Raw genomic sequence first — 13,144 nt, 5'->3', positions numbered from 1 at the left:
TTTTTACTTCACTGAAAATCCATTTATTCTTAATCATAATGCTGCACGACACAATGTAATTTCACAATTATAATTGTCAACTCTCACAACTAAACATAACAAAGCCAATTGAGGATGTGCACACTTTCGTTCGTTCTGTAATGATTCAATGTCCTCCCCCTTACTTCTTATTCTTCTTCTTTCCCCCTGCCGAAGCAGCGGCCGCCGGCGCCCCTCCCGTCAGCTTGGCCAGCTTTTCCTTCAAACCCAACAGCACGGCCACCTCCGGCTGCCAGACGGCCTTTTCCGCGCCACTTCCCTTGAGCGTGCGCACCTTTTCACCCTGCGCGGCAATTTCCGCCTCGAGCGTCTTTACCGCGTCCGGGTCGGATTTTGGCGGCTGCGCCGCCGCTGTTGCGTCCGATCCTGAAAGGGCCGAGAGGCTTCCGGAGGTGCGCGGCTGGCTGAGCGTTTGCAGCTGCTTTTTCAGCTCGAGCAGAATGTTGACTTCGGGCTGCCAGACGCTCTTGTCGGCGCCGGTGGACTTGACCTTGCGCACCTTGGCCGCCTGCTCGTCGACGGCTTTTTGCGCTTCGGCGAGCGAGTTGAACAGTTTGTTGCCACCTTTGCCGACGGCTTTTTGTTCCGTGGCGGCTGGTTGCTGAACTCCGCCGTACTTTTTCTTCAGTTCGTCGATTTTGGTCTGTTCGATTTTGTTGAAGAGGACGACGGGTTTGGCGATTTTGTGTCCGCTCGGGATTAGGATGCGCATTTGCGGTTTGTCCGGGTTGATGTGGCCGCTTTTGATGTTGAGCTGGGCGTAGAGGTTGCGTGCCGTGGATGGCATGAAGGGGAAGAGTAGGGTGGCGATGAGGCAGGCAAAGTTGACGCAGAGGCCGATGACGGTGCCGGCGCGTGCTTTTTGGTCGTCGGTGCCCTTGACTAGGACCCACGGTTCCTCGGATTGCATGTACTGGTTGCCGTAGCGCGAGACTTGCAGGAGGTGACGGATTCCGTCCCGGAGTCGGGCACGCTCCATCTGGTTGACGTAACCGCGCAGTTCACGGTTGATGAGGGCAAGCAGCGTGAAGTCATCTTCGTTGAGGACCATTGGGGGAACGGTTTGGTCAAAGTACTTTTCGCAGAACACGAGCGCGCGGTTGACAAAGTTGCCGACGTTTTTGAGCAGTTCGCTGTTGTTTCGGGCGGCGAGGTCGTTCCAGCTGAAGCTCGAGTCCTGGCCTTCGGGACGGGCTGAGGCGAGGTAGAAACGCCAGACGTCCGCCGGGATGCCAGTGTCGTACGCGTCGTTACCGAACACGCCGATGCCGCGACTCTTGCTGAATTTGCCGTCCTCGTAGTTGAGATATTCGGTGGCCATGATGTGCGACACGAGCGTGTGGCCCTTGTCGATGCCGAGCAGCGTGGCCGGGAACATGACCGAGTGGAACGGAACGTTGTCCTTGGCCATGAACTGGAACAGGTCGATCTTTTTGTCCTGCTCCGGTTGCCACCACTGTTTCCACTCTTTGCTGTAGCGACTCGTGATGGACATGTAACCGATCGGGGCGTCGAACCACACGTAAAACACCTTGTCTTCGTAGCCCTCGAGCGGAACGGGAATGCCCCATTTGAGATCACGCGTGATGCAACGCGATTTGAGTCCTTCCTTCAGCCAGGCGCGCGTGATGACCCGAGCGTTGTTGGTCCATCCGTTTTCAGCCCGGTCAACCCACTCTTTAAGCTTGGGTTCGATTTTCGGCAGATCCAGGAAGAACTGGCTCGACTGACGAATGATGGGCGAAGTGTTGCAAACCTTGCAACGGGGACGGATCAACTCGATCGCGTTCACCAGCTTACCGCAAGCGTCGCACTGGTCACCGCGGGCGTCCTCGTAACCACAACCCGGATGGGGGCACGTTCCCTCGACGAACCGATCCGCCAGGTAGCGATCGCACTTCTGACAGAGAAGCTGATCCACCGCGCGCGTTTCGATGAACCCGCCGTTGTACAGCTCGATGAACATTTCCTGCACGATCTGCGTCTGCTCGGCCGTGGTCGTCCGGCCAAAGTAGTCAAAGCCGATGCCAAACCAGCGGTAGATCGAGTTATGGATCTCAAAGTACTTGTCGCAAATCTGCTTCGGCGTGAGCTTCTCCGCCAGGGCCTTCGTCTCCGTTGCCGTTCCGTACTCGTCCGTGCCGCAGATGAACAGCGTGTTGTAGCCACAAAGGCGCGAGTACCGCGCGAAGATATCAGCCGAGAGGACGCAACCGATGATGTTTCCCAGATGTGGCACGTTGTTTACGTACGGAAGGGCCGATGTTATCAGATTGTTCTTCTGACCGGCCTTCGGCAGGACGATCTTCTCCTCGACCACTTCTCGCTCGACAACCGGCACAAACAGATCCTTGGCCGCCTGAATCTCCTCCTTCTGCACCGTCGCGGCAATGTTGTCCGAAGTGTCCTTCAGCACCTGGCCCTCAAAGTCGATGATCTCCGGATCCAGCACAATGTGGTGCAGCCCTCCGAACTTGTTCGAGTGCTGCAGCGAGGCAAAGCTCAATTCCGCCAGAGGAAGCTGCTCCAGCGCGGCCGTCACCTCCGGCATCACCTTAATGGCCCGGTACCACCGGAGCAAGTTGTCGATGTTCTGCGCCCCCTTCAGCGTGCCGTCCGGCGCCAGCAAGCTCCACACGCTAATGTCCGCCGAAGTCAGCTTCTCCCCGGTCAGAAAGGTGTTCTTGCTCAGGCAATCGTCCAGGAACTTGACCAGCGAGTTCAGGATCGGCTTCGCGTTCGCATCCTGGCGGCTTCCGACGGCCATGTTGTGCGCCAGAGCCGGGGCCAGACGCGTCGTGGACCACTCGAGCCACTCGTCCCGCTGGATGACGGGCGTTTCACCCTGCAGCAGATACTTGGCCGCCACGTCCGTCGAGAACAGCTGGACGCCGCTGGGCAGCTGCAGGATCGGCAGGTGCTTCATGTCCTTGATTTCAGCATCTGTAAAAAAATTAAAACTTGTTCAATAAAATTGTCTTAAACTATTTCAAGAGCATACGAAAACAAGTCAGAAAATGCCTAAATAAAATTCTAACTTAAATTTCAACTAGACTCTGCTTTTGATCATCATAGACGATTATTGTCTATTTTTCATCAAAGTCGTCACCATGTTATTCTGAAATCGGGACTCCCAAAACATCAATTCCATCCCAGCAGGCGCTCATTGATATGACCTTTCTTGACCCCGCCCCGTCAAGATTGGGCCCCCTCGCAGGGGGGCAACCTCTCGCACCCCGCTAAGAAACCAAACCGCGATAAGCAATATTCCGGATCGCGCCAGCCCCCTTATCAAAGCAGGCCAACAATGTACAAAACTGCTGTACTTACCATTTATAGACACCGTTTTCACCTGCACCTCCTTCTTGGCGAATTTCGCACAAATTAGCAGCTTCAATCCGAACGGATTTCCCGGGTTCGTGTAGATGATCATCTCGGTGTCGTCGATCCACTTCCGTTAGTCACTGGGTTTTATCGCAGTTTAGGGAATAGAATGATGCAATTTTTGCGTGCGCTGGAACGCGATTTTCGCCAACTTTCGCGTGAAAAATCTGCTACCGTCAGCCGTCCCCTAACATGACAGTTTTCGTGAGTTGCGCGTATCTACCGACAGATGGCAAGTGAGCCTCGTCGGATTCCGACCATTAAATACGCAACTCAAAATTTGCATGGGAAACTTTTTTTCGTGACGGCTTTCGCGGTACGCTCCCTCCAACTGTTCAAGACTAATATTTCAACGTGGCGTATCTCTAAACAAGTTTTTCAAGAAAATGATTCCAGAATGCTTATCTTGTCGTCTTATACCAAAACAAGGCTAAAATTATTTTAATTTAAACTATTCGCCATTTTTAGATGTTTGGCTAGATAATATCAAAGGCCGCCATCTTAGGCCCACTGGGCCCACAAAAAGGGGTACGCTCAATTTGTATGGGAGCTGTCAACATGCTCCCGGGCTGGCTACCGTGGACTGTCAGGTGCACGTTTTGTGTTTTTCATCGCGTCGGCGCTAAAGTTTGACACTCTTCTTTACGGCCGTCTCTTTTGCAGTGGGGCGAAATGTCAGTGCTCGCGAGCTTGAAATCGAAACGGAGGAAAACGTAAACAGTGCAGTGCAAGTTTGGAATAATTTGAGTTTTTGAGCAGATTTTCAACAAATTTAAGGTGAGTTTGTGATTTACTTGTTAAGAGACAGCTTAAACATTATTATATTAGTTGAAAATGTATATTAGAAACAGTAAATCTATCGAAACTTGCGATATTTCTTTTTTGTTTTCAAAATTTGCTTCTCCTAAGGGAGTTGGTCGATCAGGTCGAAATAGAAAACATAGAATATTTAATTCATCTTAAACTTTCAATGGGGCTCTAAAAAAATAAAATTTAGCGAGAAATTACTATTTTAATTTCTAATAGCAAGTCAAAAAAAAATCAGCGATTTAAAAATTAACAAATAATTTACAAGTTCATTGAAATAATTTAAAAAAAACTTGTTTAAAAATTTCAAAAATGCGTTTTCAATTTTCAAAGTTTTTATTATTAAAAATTTATGTTTTGTTTTGAAAATGGTAGATTTAAAAATATATCTATATATTTAAAAAGTTCTAAAATTAGTAGGTTTTGTTTTTTTTTTATTTTTAAATTTTAGATAATTTTTCCTCATTTCTAAATCTCTTGAAAATTTTGAAAAACTGCAATTCTAAATTTGAAGTTTTGATTGATTCAATACGGAAAGTGTGGGATTTCCGCAGCAGAATTGGAGAGTAGCAGCCCAGGACCGGGTCCAGTGGCAGCTCATCTGCAGACAGCTCATGTCCCGGGGGTTGTTCAAGCAGTAAAAGAAAATAATTTTTGCAGTTTTTTTTTTTTGAAAAGGCTCCAATAGCAAAAAATAGAAATTGTGTCTAGAACCTTTCAAAAAACTCTGGAATTACTGCCATATATATTTTTTTAAATTTTTTATGTTTTTTTTTTTAATTTGAATTTTTGTTTTTTCACATTTTTGATTTTTTTTAATATTAGAATTTTTGAACTTTTTATTCGAAAACAAATCGAAATTTTCTCGATTGTTCGGGCTTTGTCATAATGAGTGTCATAGGTTTGATGCTTGTTTGGCAAAGAGTATGATTTGATTCGATGTGGAATTAAAATCGAAGTGTTCAGTATATTGCTGAAGCTTCCATTTTTACACATGGACATCACTTCATGCTGCGAGAACCCACTTTGGCGCAGTCTCAGGGCTTAATCGATGGCCGGTAAGCTGTCATCGAGACAAGGAGGTTCTCCGATAGTGCAAATATCACATTTGTACAATGAACCGCTACATATGTGATTTTTCCCTTTCTTGATGTGGGTGTCAGGTTAGGATGCGGGTTTTTAAAAAATTAGTTTTTGTAGAATTTAAGATTTTAACTATAAATATTAACTTTTAATACTTTGCCTTTAGTTGTTTAGGGACAAAATTAGTAACAGTGAATTTAGTAAATCTATCAGAATCGGTGATTTTCATTCAAGTAGCATAAAAAACCATTATGATTTGTCAAAATTTCCGTAGAGTCTCGATCAATCAATAGTGAAATGATATCGGACTAAGTTCGTTGATCTGTTGAACTAACGGTTGTCGGATTATGATTGTATCGACCATTGTTGCGAATCGAGGATCTACTGGAAATCTAACGATCAAATGGTCGTCTCTATTTCAATTCACGACTTGTAAAATATGCTGTTATTAATTTTTTTTGTTTTTTTTTTTTTGTTTTTTTTTTTAAAGAAGCCAGACTGGTTTTACAAGAAACGTTTTTTGGCTAGTAATTTAAATGTCGGGGATTTGAGATAAGAGTAGCTTTCGGATAGCTTGCTTTAAATCTTGTATTCAATTCAAGTTAGGTAGTTATCCGCAAATGAAAATTTGGACTTATATGAATAATTGAACATTTTGGACTTATGAATAACACACAACTGTGCATTTATTCTTGAGTCAGATCCATACAGCGTCAGTGTTTATTTGGTCGAAGTGTACTAATTCATTGGCAGATCTGATTCTAGTTGTAATGTACGACAGGACTACTGACGGACGTGACAGGACGAGGGCCCAGTTTAGAGGTTTCGACATCAACAATGTGCGGCTGGATCACCCTCCAAAAAAAAAAAAAAAAAAAGACAAATCGAAATTTTCTCGATTGTTAGTTATAATTTGTCGATAGCAAATCGAAAAATGACGACTGAATAATATCAATCTACTATCGACAAATTGTGACTTTCCGTTGACAATTTACGATCGCAATATTTTGATCGAGAAATCTGATCCTAGAAATTACGTTCGAGTGCAATATTCACCACTCATATTTTATTGCGGGATATATTTTTTTTTTGAAAAAAACCTTTTTTGTCTTGTAACAAAGTGCTGTCTTAAGAAAGTTATGATTTTGACAAGTTTATTCTAAAGATATTTGACGATAACGTTTTCATACTGAAATTATATTTTATATTTCATATTTTAAAAAATATTAAAATTTTAATTTTTTCATCAAATTTAACAGAAAAATGGGAGAACGCAAAGGTCAAAATCACTACTACCCACCCGACTACGACCCAAAAGTTGGAAGTTTGAACAAATGGCAGGGTACGCACGCGTTGCGCGAACGAGCGCGCAAAATTCACCTTGGCATCATCATCATACGCTTCGAAATGCCCTACAACATATGGTGCGATGGGTGCAAAAATCACATTGGCATGGGCGTACGGTACAATGCGGAAAAGACAAAAGTCGGAATGTACTACTCGACGCCGATTTATCAGTTTCGCATGAAGTGCCATCTGTGTGATAACCACTTTGAGATTAAAACGGACCCCGCCAATTTGGACTACGTGATCGTTACCGGCGCTCGGAGGCAGGAAAATCGATGGGATCCCACGCAAAATGAACAGATCGTGCCGGAAACGAAAGAAGTCCAGAAGAAACTGTTCGATGATCCCATGTACAAGCTTGAGCATGGTGCCAAAGATACCAAGGCCGCTGAAGATGCGAAACCAGTGCTCGGGCAGTTGTATCAACGGAATAGCGGAGTATGGAGGGACGATTTTGAAGCCAATAGTCGATTGAGGGCAGAATTTAGAGTGAGTTATTTCGTGCCAAAATCTATGAAAAATAACTCAACTTCCATTTTTTCCAGGCCTCCAAAAAGCAAACCAAGCAGCAAGACGAAAAAGATAAAGCTCTGCTCGCCAAATCTAGTCTGGACATTTCGCTGCTGCCCGAAAGTGAATCCGATCGGAAGATGGCCTCGCTGATGCGGCTTCACTCGGCGAAATCAATTGCAGAGCGGGATCGGGAAAAAAGATCGACGATTCTCACTCGTCCCGCGCTGCCTTCGACTTCTGGAGTGGGCGAGAGTTCTGCGCAAAAGGTGAAGATCGCTGGTGCGAAGCTGGAGATGAAAAGTTTGGGGATCGTCAAAAAGACAGCCGCTTCGCCGGCATTGGTACTAGCGAGTGGAAGCAAACGGAAGGTTGAGGAGACGATCGTGGAGGAGAAGAAGCCGAAACTGTTGTTGTGCAATTACGGTTCGGGTTCGAGTGATAGTGACTAAGTTTGAAAAATAAATATCGATTGCTTGCACAAATTTCATGGTCTTTTCTGTATGAGAAATTCCTTGCATGCTTAACTAAAATTCTAAGTATGAAAATAAAAATATAAATTTTTATTATAAATCGAAATCGGTTGAAAAATTCAAAAATAAATTAATTTGGAAATTAAAGAATTCAAAAATTTAGGAATTGAATAAAAACAAAAAAAAATCCGAAAACTAAATTCTTTAATTAAATTTAAAAAATAAACAAATTCTTCAATTCTCAAATTTGAAGATCTTTAAATTCTGGAATTCTTCAATTCTCAATTGAACAATTATTAAATTCTTAAATACCGCAATTTTTGCCACCTTCTTAGATTACAAAAAAATAAAAAAATGAAACTCAAATTTAGAGAAAGATTAAAAAAATCTTGTTTGGTTTGAAAATTTGATCGGGGACTTTTTTTTTATTTTAAATTAACGGTCAAGGAAAGAGTCACGAAAAGATTTTTCTAAAGCGGTACGCAGCTGAAAAGGAACAGAAACGGAAAGTGGCGTTTGACGTTTCTTCGTGCGGTGATTGCTTGCAATAAGTTTTGAAGAAAGATCAAATATTTTGGATTTGCATATTTGAATGCGACTGAAAATTAAAAACGTCATTAAATTTTCTGGCAGAAATTTCAAACATTCAGCAAATAAAATGAATCACAAACTCAACATGTTTGAAACACAGAAATCTAGATTAAATTTTTGAAAGGTTTTATTTGCATAGGAAACCCATAACGGACAGGTTGTTTTGAAAATTTAATCTAGAAATATAGAAATTTAAAAATTTGAAAATACAAATAATCAACAAAAAAATGAGATTCCAAAAAATTATAATTCAGAGATTACGAATTTAAAAATACAAATTGTAAACACAAAAAAATCACAAATGCAAAGCAAAAATTCAAATAAACAAAATTAAATAATTTAAAATTTATAGATACAAATATTGCTAAATTGATTTTTTTTAATCTCAAGTCCAATAAACCAACAATAAACCAAATTATCAGTTTTTGCTTTTTTAGTGTTTTTCAAACCGGCTTGAGTCAGCGATATTTAAAAACACTCAAAAAACGAAACATGAAAATGTTGTTCAAAAATACTTTAAAATTAAAACAAATTAAGTAAAAAAATGCTACAATTAAAAAAATCTAAAGAAATTATAATTTTAAAAAAATCTAAAAACTTAAAAAATATTAAATAAAATTGAAAATTAAAAATTGGGCGTTTTTATAATTAATTTTTGCGTTTATTCCGAGCTACTACGTATAAGCCTTATACCTTAGACCAGGCCTGCCCAACGTACGGCCCGTGAAGCCATTTCATCCGGCCCGCTACGGCTTTTCAAAATAGTTCTATGACCGGCCCTTAAGGCTGTTCATGAAATATTAAATATGTAAATTGATTGGCTGCATTAAAACAAAGCTTTAGATCAAATTTTAACATATTATAACAGTCATTCTTCATGTTTGAGTTTAATTCTTATAATTTCAATACTGTTATTTTTAAACTGAAAAATGGTGCTTTGTATTCATTGAAACTTTAATATTTTTTTTTATAAAAAAATAAATCGAGGGTTTCAATTACAATCGTCAAAACAATAATTTAACAGTTTTAAACAAACAAAAAATTATATAAGTCAAACAAACACATTTTTGAAGGACATCTGTGTATTTCATTCTCAATATCAAGATATATGAATCTTAGTTGCAACACTAGTTCTTTTATTTATTTACTTTTAATGCACCCAATCATAATAAAAAAACATGAAAAAACAGGTGTTTACTTTTTCAACTTTTATCGAATATTAGTTCCGGCCCGCCACTGCTCCAGAAAAATAAGATCTGGCCCGCAGGGCCAAAAGGTTGGGCACCCCTGCCTTAGACACTTAAGTTGGGTCCGAAAATAATTCCTAAATTGCAGATATTATTGTTATAAACGATAAAGCTTATTTTTCGGAGAACAAAGACCCGTTGTACGACTACAAAGGCTTTAAATGGATTTGAAATCAAGTTAAAATAACATCGCGGCACTTCTTGACAGAAAAAGTCCTACTTGACAGCTTTTTGCAAGGGTAGTTAGTTGATCCATCGTACAATAGAGTTATCTAGGTACGATCCACGAAAACTAGCACGCCATTTGTTTTGCTGGCCGGTACAAAATTTAACCTCTTTTTTTCGTGTACGTACACGCAATACATGCGCACGTAGATAACTCTATGTTGTGTTGTCAATTTTATTATTTTATTATTAAAATAAAAATAAAGGATCAGAATTCTTTTTTAAGCGTGTTTTTTCTATTGTATATAAAATTACAATGGAGCTTTAGGACCCTATTAACAGACGAAATAAAAAAAAATAATTTGAAACAAACAAAATTCAACAACAATTTAATTAAGCGTGTACTTTTTCCATCCCATAAAAAACATCGCAATTCGACCTCCCGCATCCAAACCCATCAGTCGCGTCAGCTGACATTTCTGTTTGACAGTTCTTGCTGAGCTCGCTCGCAATCTTTTGTGAGTGTTTGATGATTACGCATTCACCTTCGCCAGCAAGAGGAGATCGTCGTTCCGTCGTCCTCGTCGTCGTCCATTAGTCCGCGGACATTGCGTGAGAAAAAAAGGGGGCCGTCTCGTCTGTGTGGTGTTTAGGTGGAGAAATTATTTCACAATAGCAGCGTTAAGAAGCACTGATTATTGTTCTCGCAGTGCTATTGTTTTAGTTGAAAGAAAGAGTCTGTGCTCGAAGAGTCGGAGAAGAAGGAAGATTACACGTCGCGATTACGGGAGTTCCAGAAAATTACGGGAGTTTTCTTTCGCGTTTTTTGTTGTTGGTTTGGTCTGGTTGTTTGCTGGTGGTGTGGTAGGGTGAAAAAATTAATTGTGCTGCGCAGACGAGATCGCGAAGAAATAAAACGAAGGAAAATCGATTTCCTCCTCCTATTGTGTGTTTGCTCAAGCTCTTCAACAAAAGCAGCGTTCGTCATCGTGTAAGAAGCCGCCTTTTGAGGTCGTCTCGGCAAGGTCTTCTTGCCTGTGTCCCAAAAGGGGAGAGCAGGTTCGCGTGCCCTGGCAAGGAATGTCATCGGGGTCATAAAAAAGAGCCAAAAAGTGCTGCGCCGAAAGTTTGGCCAATAAAACGACGTCAAGTGTGCTTTGATTGTGTTTGTGTGTGTCTGCGGTTTTACGGGTTGTCCGTTCCGTGGCCGCCCTGAATACCGCCAACTCCGAGAAACGACCAAAAAGCAAAATAAACAACATAAATCTTGCCGCCGTGTCGTGGTTTTATGTTTCGCAACTCGAGGAAGAGACGCAAGAAGAGAAAATCCGGAGTGGCCGCACGCGAGAGTCCGCTAAACTAGATCAGTAGAGTGAAAAAAAAGAGGCGATGGCCCTCTCGTCGGATCCGTACGAGCAGCGATTGTTCCAGATGTTCCAGGCGCACGACGTCGATTCGTGCGGCCGGTTGGACCGGGAAGCGCTGGTCAAGCTGTGCCACACGCTGGAGCTGAAGGAGCGTGGCCACCTGCTGGTGCGATGCTTGCTGGGCGAGAACAGCAAGAATCAGCAGCAACAGAAGCAGCAGCGGATCACGTTCAAGGAGTTTCGCGAAGGATTGTTGCACATTCTGGGCGGCGAGGAGCAGCAGAGGGGTGGAGAGGGGCTGCCAGGTGAGAGGTTTTTGATTGACGATCCGGGGATAATTGTGGGTTTGAGGAAGGATAAACAATCCGTAAAATTAGTTGACTATTTTTTGATAGTTTAATTAAGTGGCTGACAATCATTGGCGCTAGATTGTTAAGTAAAAGTAACTTAAAAAATCGCTCTAACGCAATCGTAAAATAAATTTAGGTCACTTAAATTCTTGCGTAGTTACATTCGGCAGCTCAAAACGACATCCAACAAAAACATCCGCCGCAGTAACGAAAATAACGCAGTAGAAACAAAAAATAAAATAAAACATTTCGGAAACACTAAACAACACGTGAACAGCAGCCTAATTAGTAGTCCTAACTATAAAGAAGCACAACACAAACGCACAGAACTTGGCGGAGACGGCATGTCTATTAAGAGTATGGAAGGAAGAAGGTATGCGTCGTCGTCCGTCGTCTTCTTCGTTTGCTCGCAGAAGCCGTACTTTAGCCAAGGACGAGTGTTTTAGTTAATGGAAACTTAATATTGCCCACAACGCAACGGAAGAACTTCTGCTTGTCGGTGTTGTAAAAATCAATCATTTTGATTCATTTCGTGGAAGCTAACTTGAAGCGTTTTTTCGTGCAAAATTTCCTTCAATATCTTATCGCCGCCGAGCGAAAGGAGAGATCACCACCTAATAGACCAGATAAGACGATTATTTTGCAGTTGAATTATTCTGTAAACTGTCCACTGTTTTCAAAAGCGATAAGAAGGTGGATGCGTTATAAATTTGGCCAAAATTGACATCATCGCCCGTGTGCAACTGATAGCAGCGGTTGGGGTTACTCCCCAAAACAGGTGATTGTTTGCAAATCACTCAATCTTCTACTCCAAGGTTGACAACGGGTTTGTCCAGTAGGGGAGAAACGTTTGTTTTGGTACTAAGCTTAATCGAATAATCGAATATAGCAGGGTTGCAAAAATATTCTCAGCGACTACAATTATCATGCCTGAAATTCTCAGCAAAAACAGTTCTCCTGTTTACACAATCCCATGTGCCATTCACGTTTTCTCTCTCATTCCCACATTCACAATCATGTCCCCTCAACAGAGCGTAGCCACAAAAGACGCCACAAAACAATCCCCATTTTGCGTTTTTTCATTGCGGTTGGTTGAGAAAACGAAAAAATCTTTGGCGAGTGTTCGTGAACGAAAAAAAAAGAGAAGGAATGATAGAGAGATAAGTTACAAAGGGACGGTTATTTTGGTGCAAGAATAATCAAATGATAGTTTTTCCTATCACTCATTTACAACACTGCTTTATAGGATGGTCACAGTTTCGCAATTTTGTGGATTTGCGCGTTTTCGAAATTTTAGGGATGTGAGAATGTGTAACTTGATTTTCGATCTCAGTTGTAAACCTAAGAGTCCTCTTAGTTGTAAACATAAACAAAGCTAGAGACTGTCAATCGGGTCACAAGAAAAAATTAAAATTTTGGAAAATCGTAGGAGATACCCCCTGGCTCGATTCTTCAGGTAAAAATAAGTAACTTTGCCAATTTAGAGGTAAATCGGTTAAGGGTTAAGGGTCGCTTTTTGTCGTTGAAGTTTGTATGAGAATATTCGAAAACAACAACTTTGTCCAAGACCGCAAAACGATCCGAGTTGACCCTGACAAGTTATTTAACGATTTAAAGAAGAAAAAATTGTAAATATGAAAAGATTTTTTTTCTCCAACTTGAACGATATAAAAAAGAGACCGTTATTTTTGTCTACTGTCCAATCACAAGCAAGACTTTTTTTGGAGCCTTACATTTCAAAAGGGGCAAATAAGTTAGCGAAAAAAAAACTTTTTGCGGTT

General features: G+C 41.7%; 3 protein-coding genes across 3 annotated transcripts in view; 2 read left to right on the top strand and 1 right to left on the bottom strand.

The window, feature by feature from the left end:
• LOC119767799 (methionine--tRNA ligase, cytoplasmic) lies at positions 1 to 3,597 on the bottom strand. Its single transcript, XM_038257325.1, has 2 exons — positions 3,370 to 3,597; positions 1 to 2,982 (listed from the first exon to the last, which is right to left on the bottom strand). Exons 1-2 carry the CDS (start codon positions 3,470 to 3,472, stop codon positions 161 to 163), a joined length of 2,925 nt encoding a protein of 974 aa, XP_038113253.1. The 5' UTR covers positions 3,473 to 3,597; the 3' UTR covers positions 1 to 160.
• Positions 3,598 to 4,053: 456 nt separating this feature from the next.
• LOC6036014 (coiled-coil domain-containing protein 130 homolog) lies at positions 4,054 to 7,743 on the top strand. The gene is made up of 3 exons (XM_001846066.2): positions 4,054 to 4,200; positions 6,573 to 7,149; positions 7,206 to 7,743. The coding sequence occupies exons 2-3, from the start codon at positions 6,577 to 6,579 to the stop codon at positions 7,620 to 7,622; spliced, it is 990 nt and encodes a 329-aa protein (XP_001846118.2). The 5' UTR covers positions 4,054 to 4,200; positions 6,573 to 6,576; the 3' UTR covers positions 7,623 to 7,743.
• A 2,415-nt stretch (positions 7,744 to 10,158) lies between these two features.
• The window catches only part of LOC6036013 (blastoderm-specific protein 25D), a 31,602-nt gene continuing 28,616 nt past the window's right edge, over positions 10,159 to 13,144 (top strand). Inside the window, exon 1 of the mRNA XM_038257324.1 lies at positions 10,159 to 11,318. Within this exon, the coding sequence (XP_038113252.1) occupies positions 11,036 to 11,318 (283 nt within the window). The 5' untranslated portion in view covers positions 10,159 to 11,035. The remainder of the gene's footprint in view (positions 11,319 to 13,144) is intronic.

Source organism: Culex quinquefasciatus, chromosome 2 (assembly GCF_015732765.1).
Source record: "Culex quinquefasciatus strain JHB chromosome 2, VPISU_Cqui_1.0_pri_paternal, whole genome shotgun sequence".
In the NCBI taxonomy this organism is placed as follows: domain Eukaryota; kingdom Metazoa; phylum Arthropoda; class Insecta; order Diptera; family Culicidae; genus Culex; species Culex quinquefasciatus.
The sequence above is the reverse complement of the archived record's forward strand: the minus strand, read 5'-3'. Positions and strand labels throughout refer to the sequence as shown.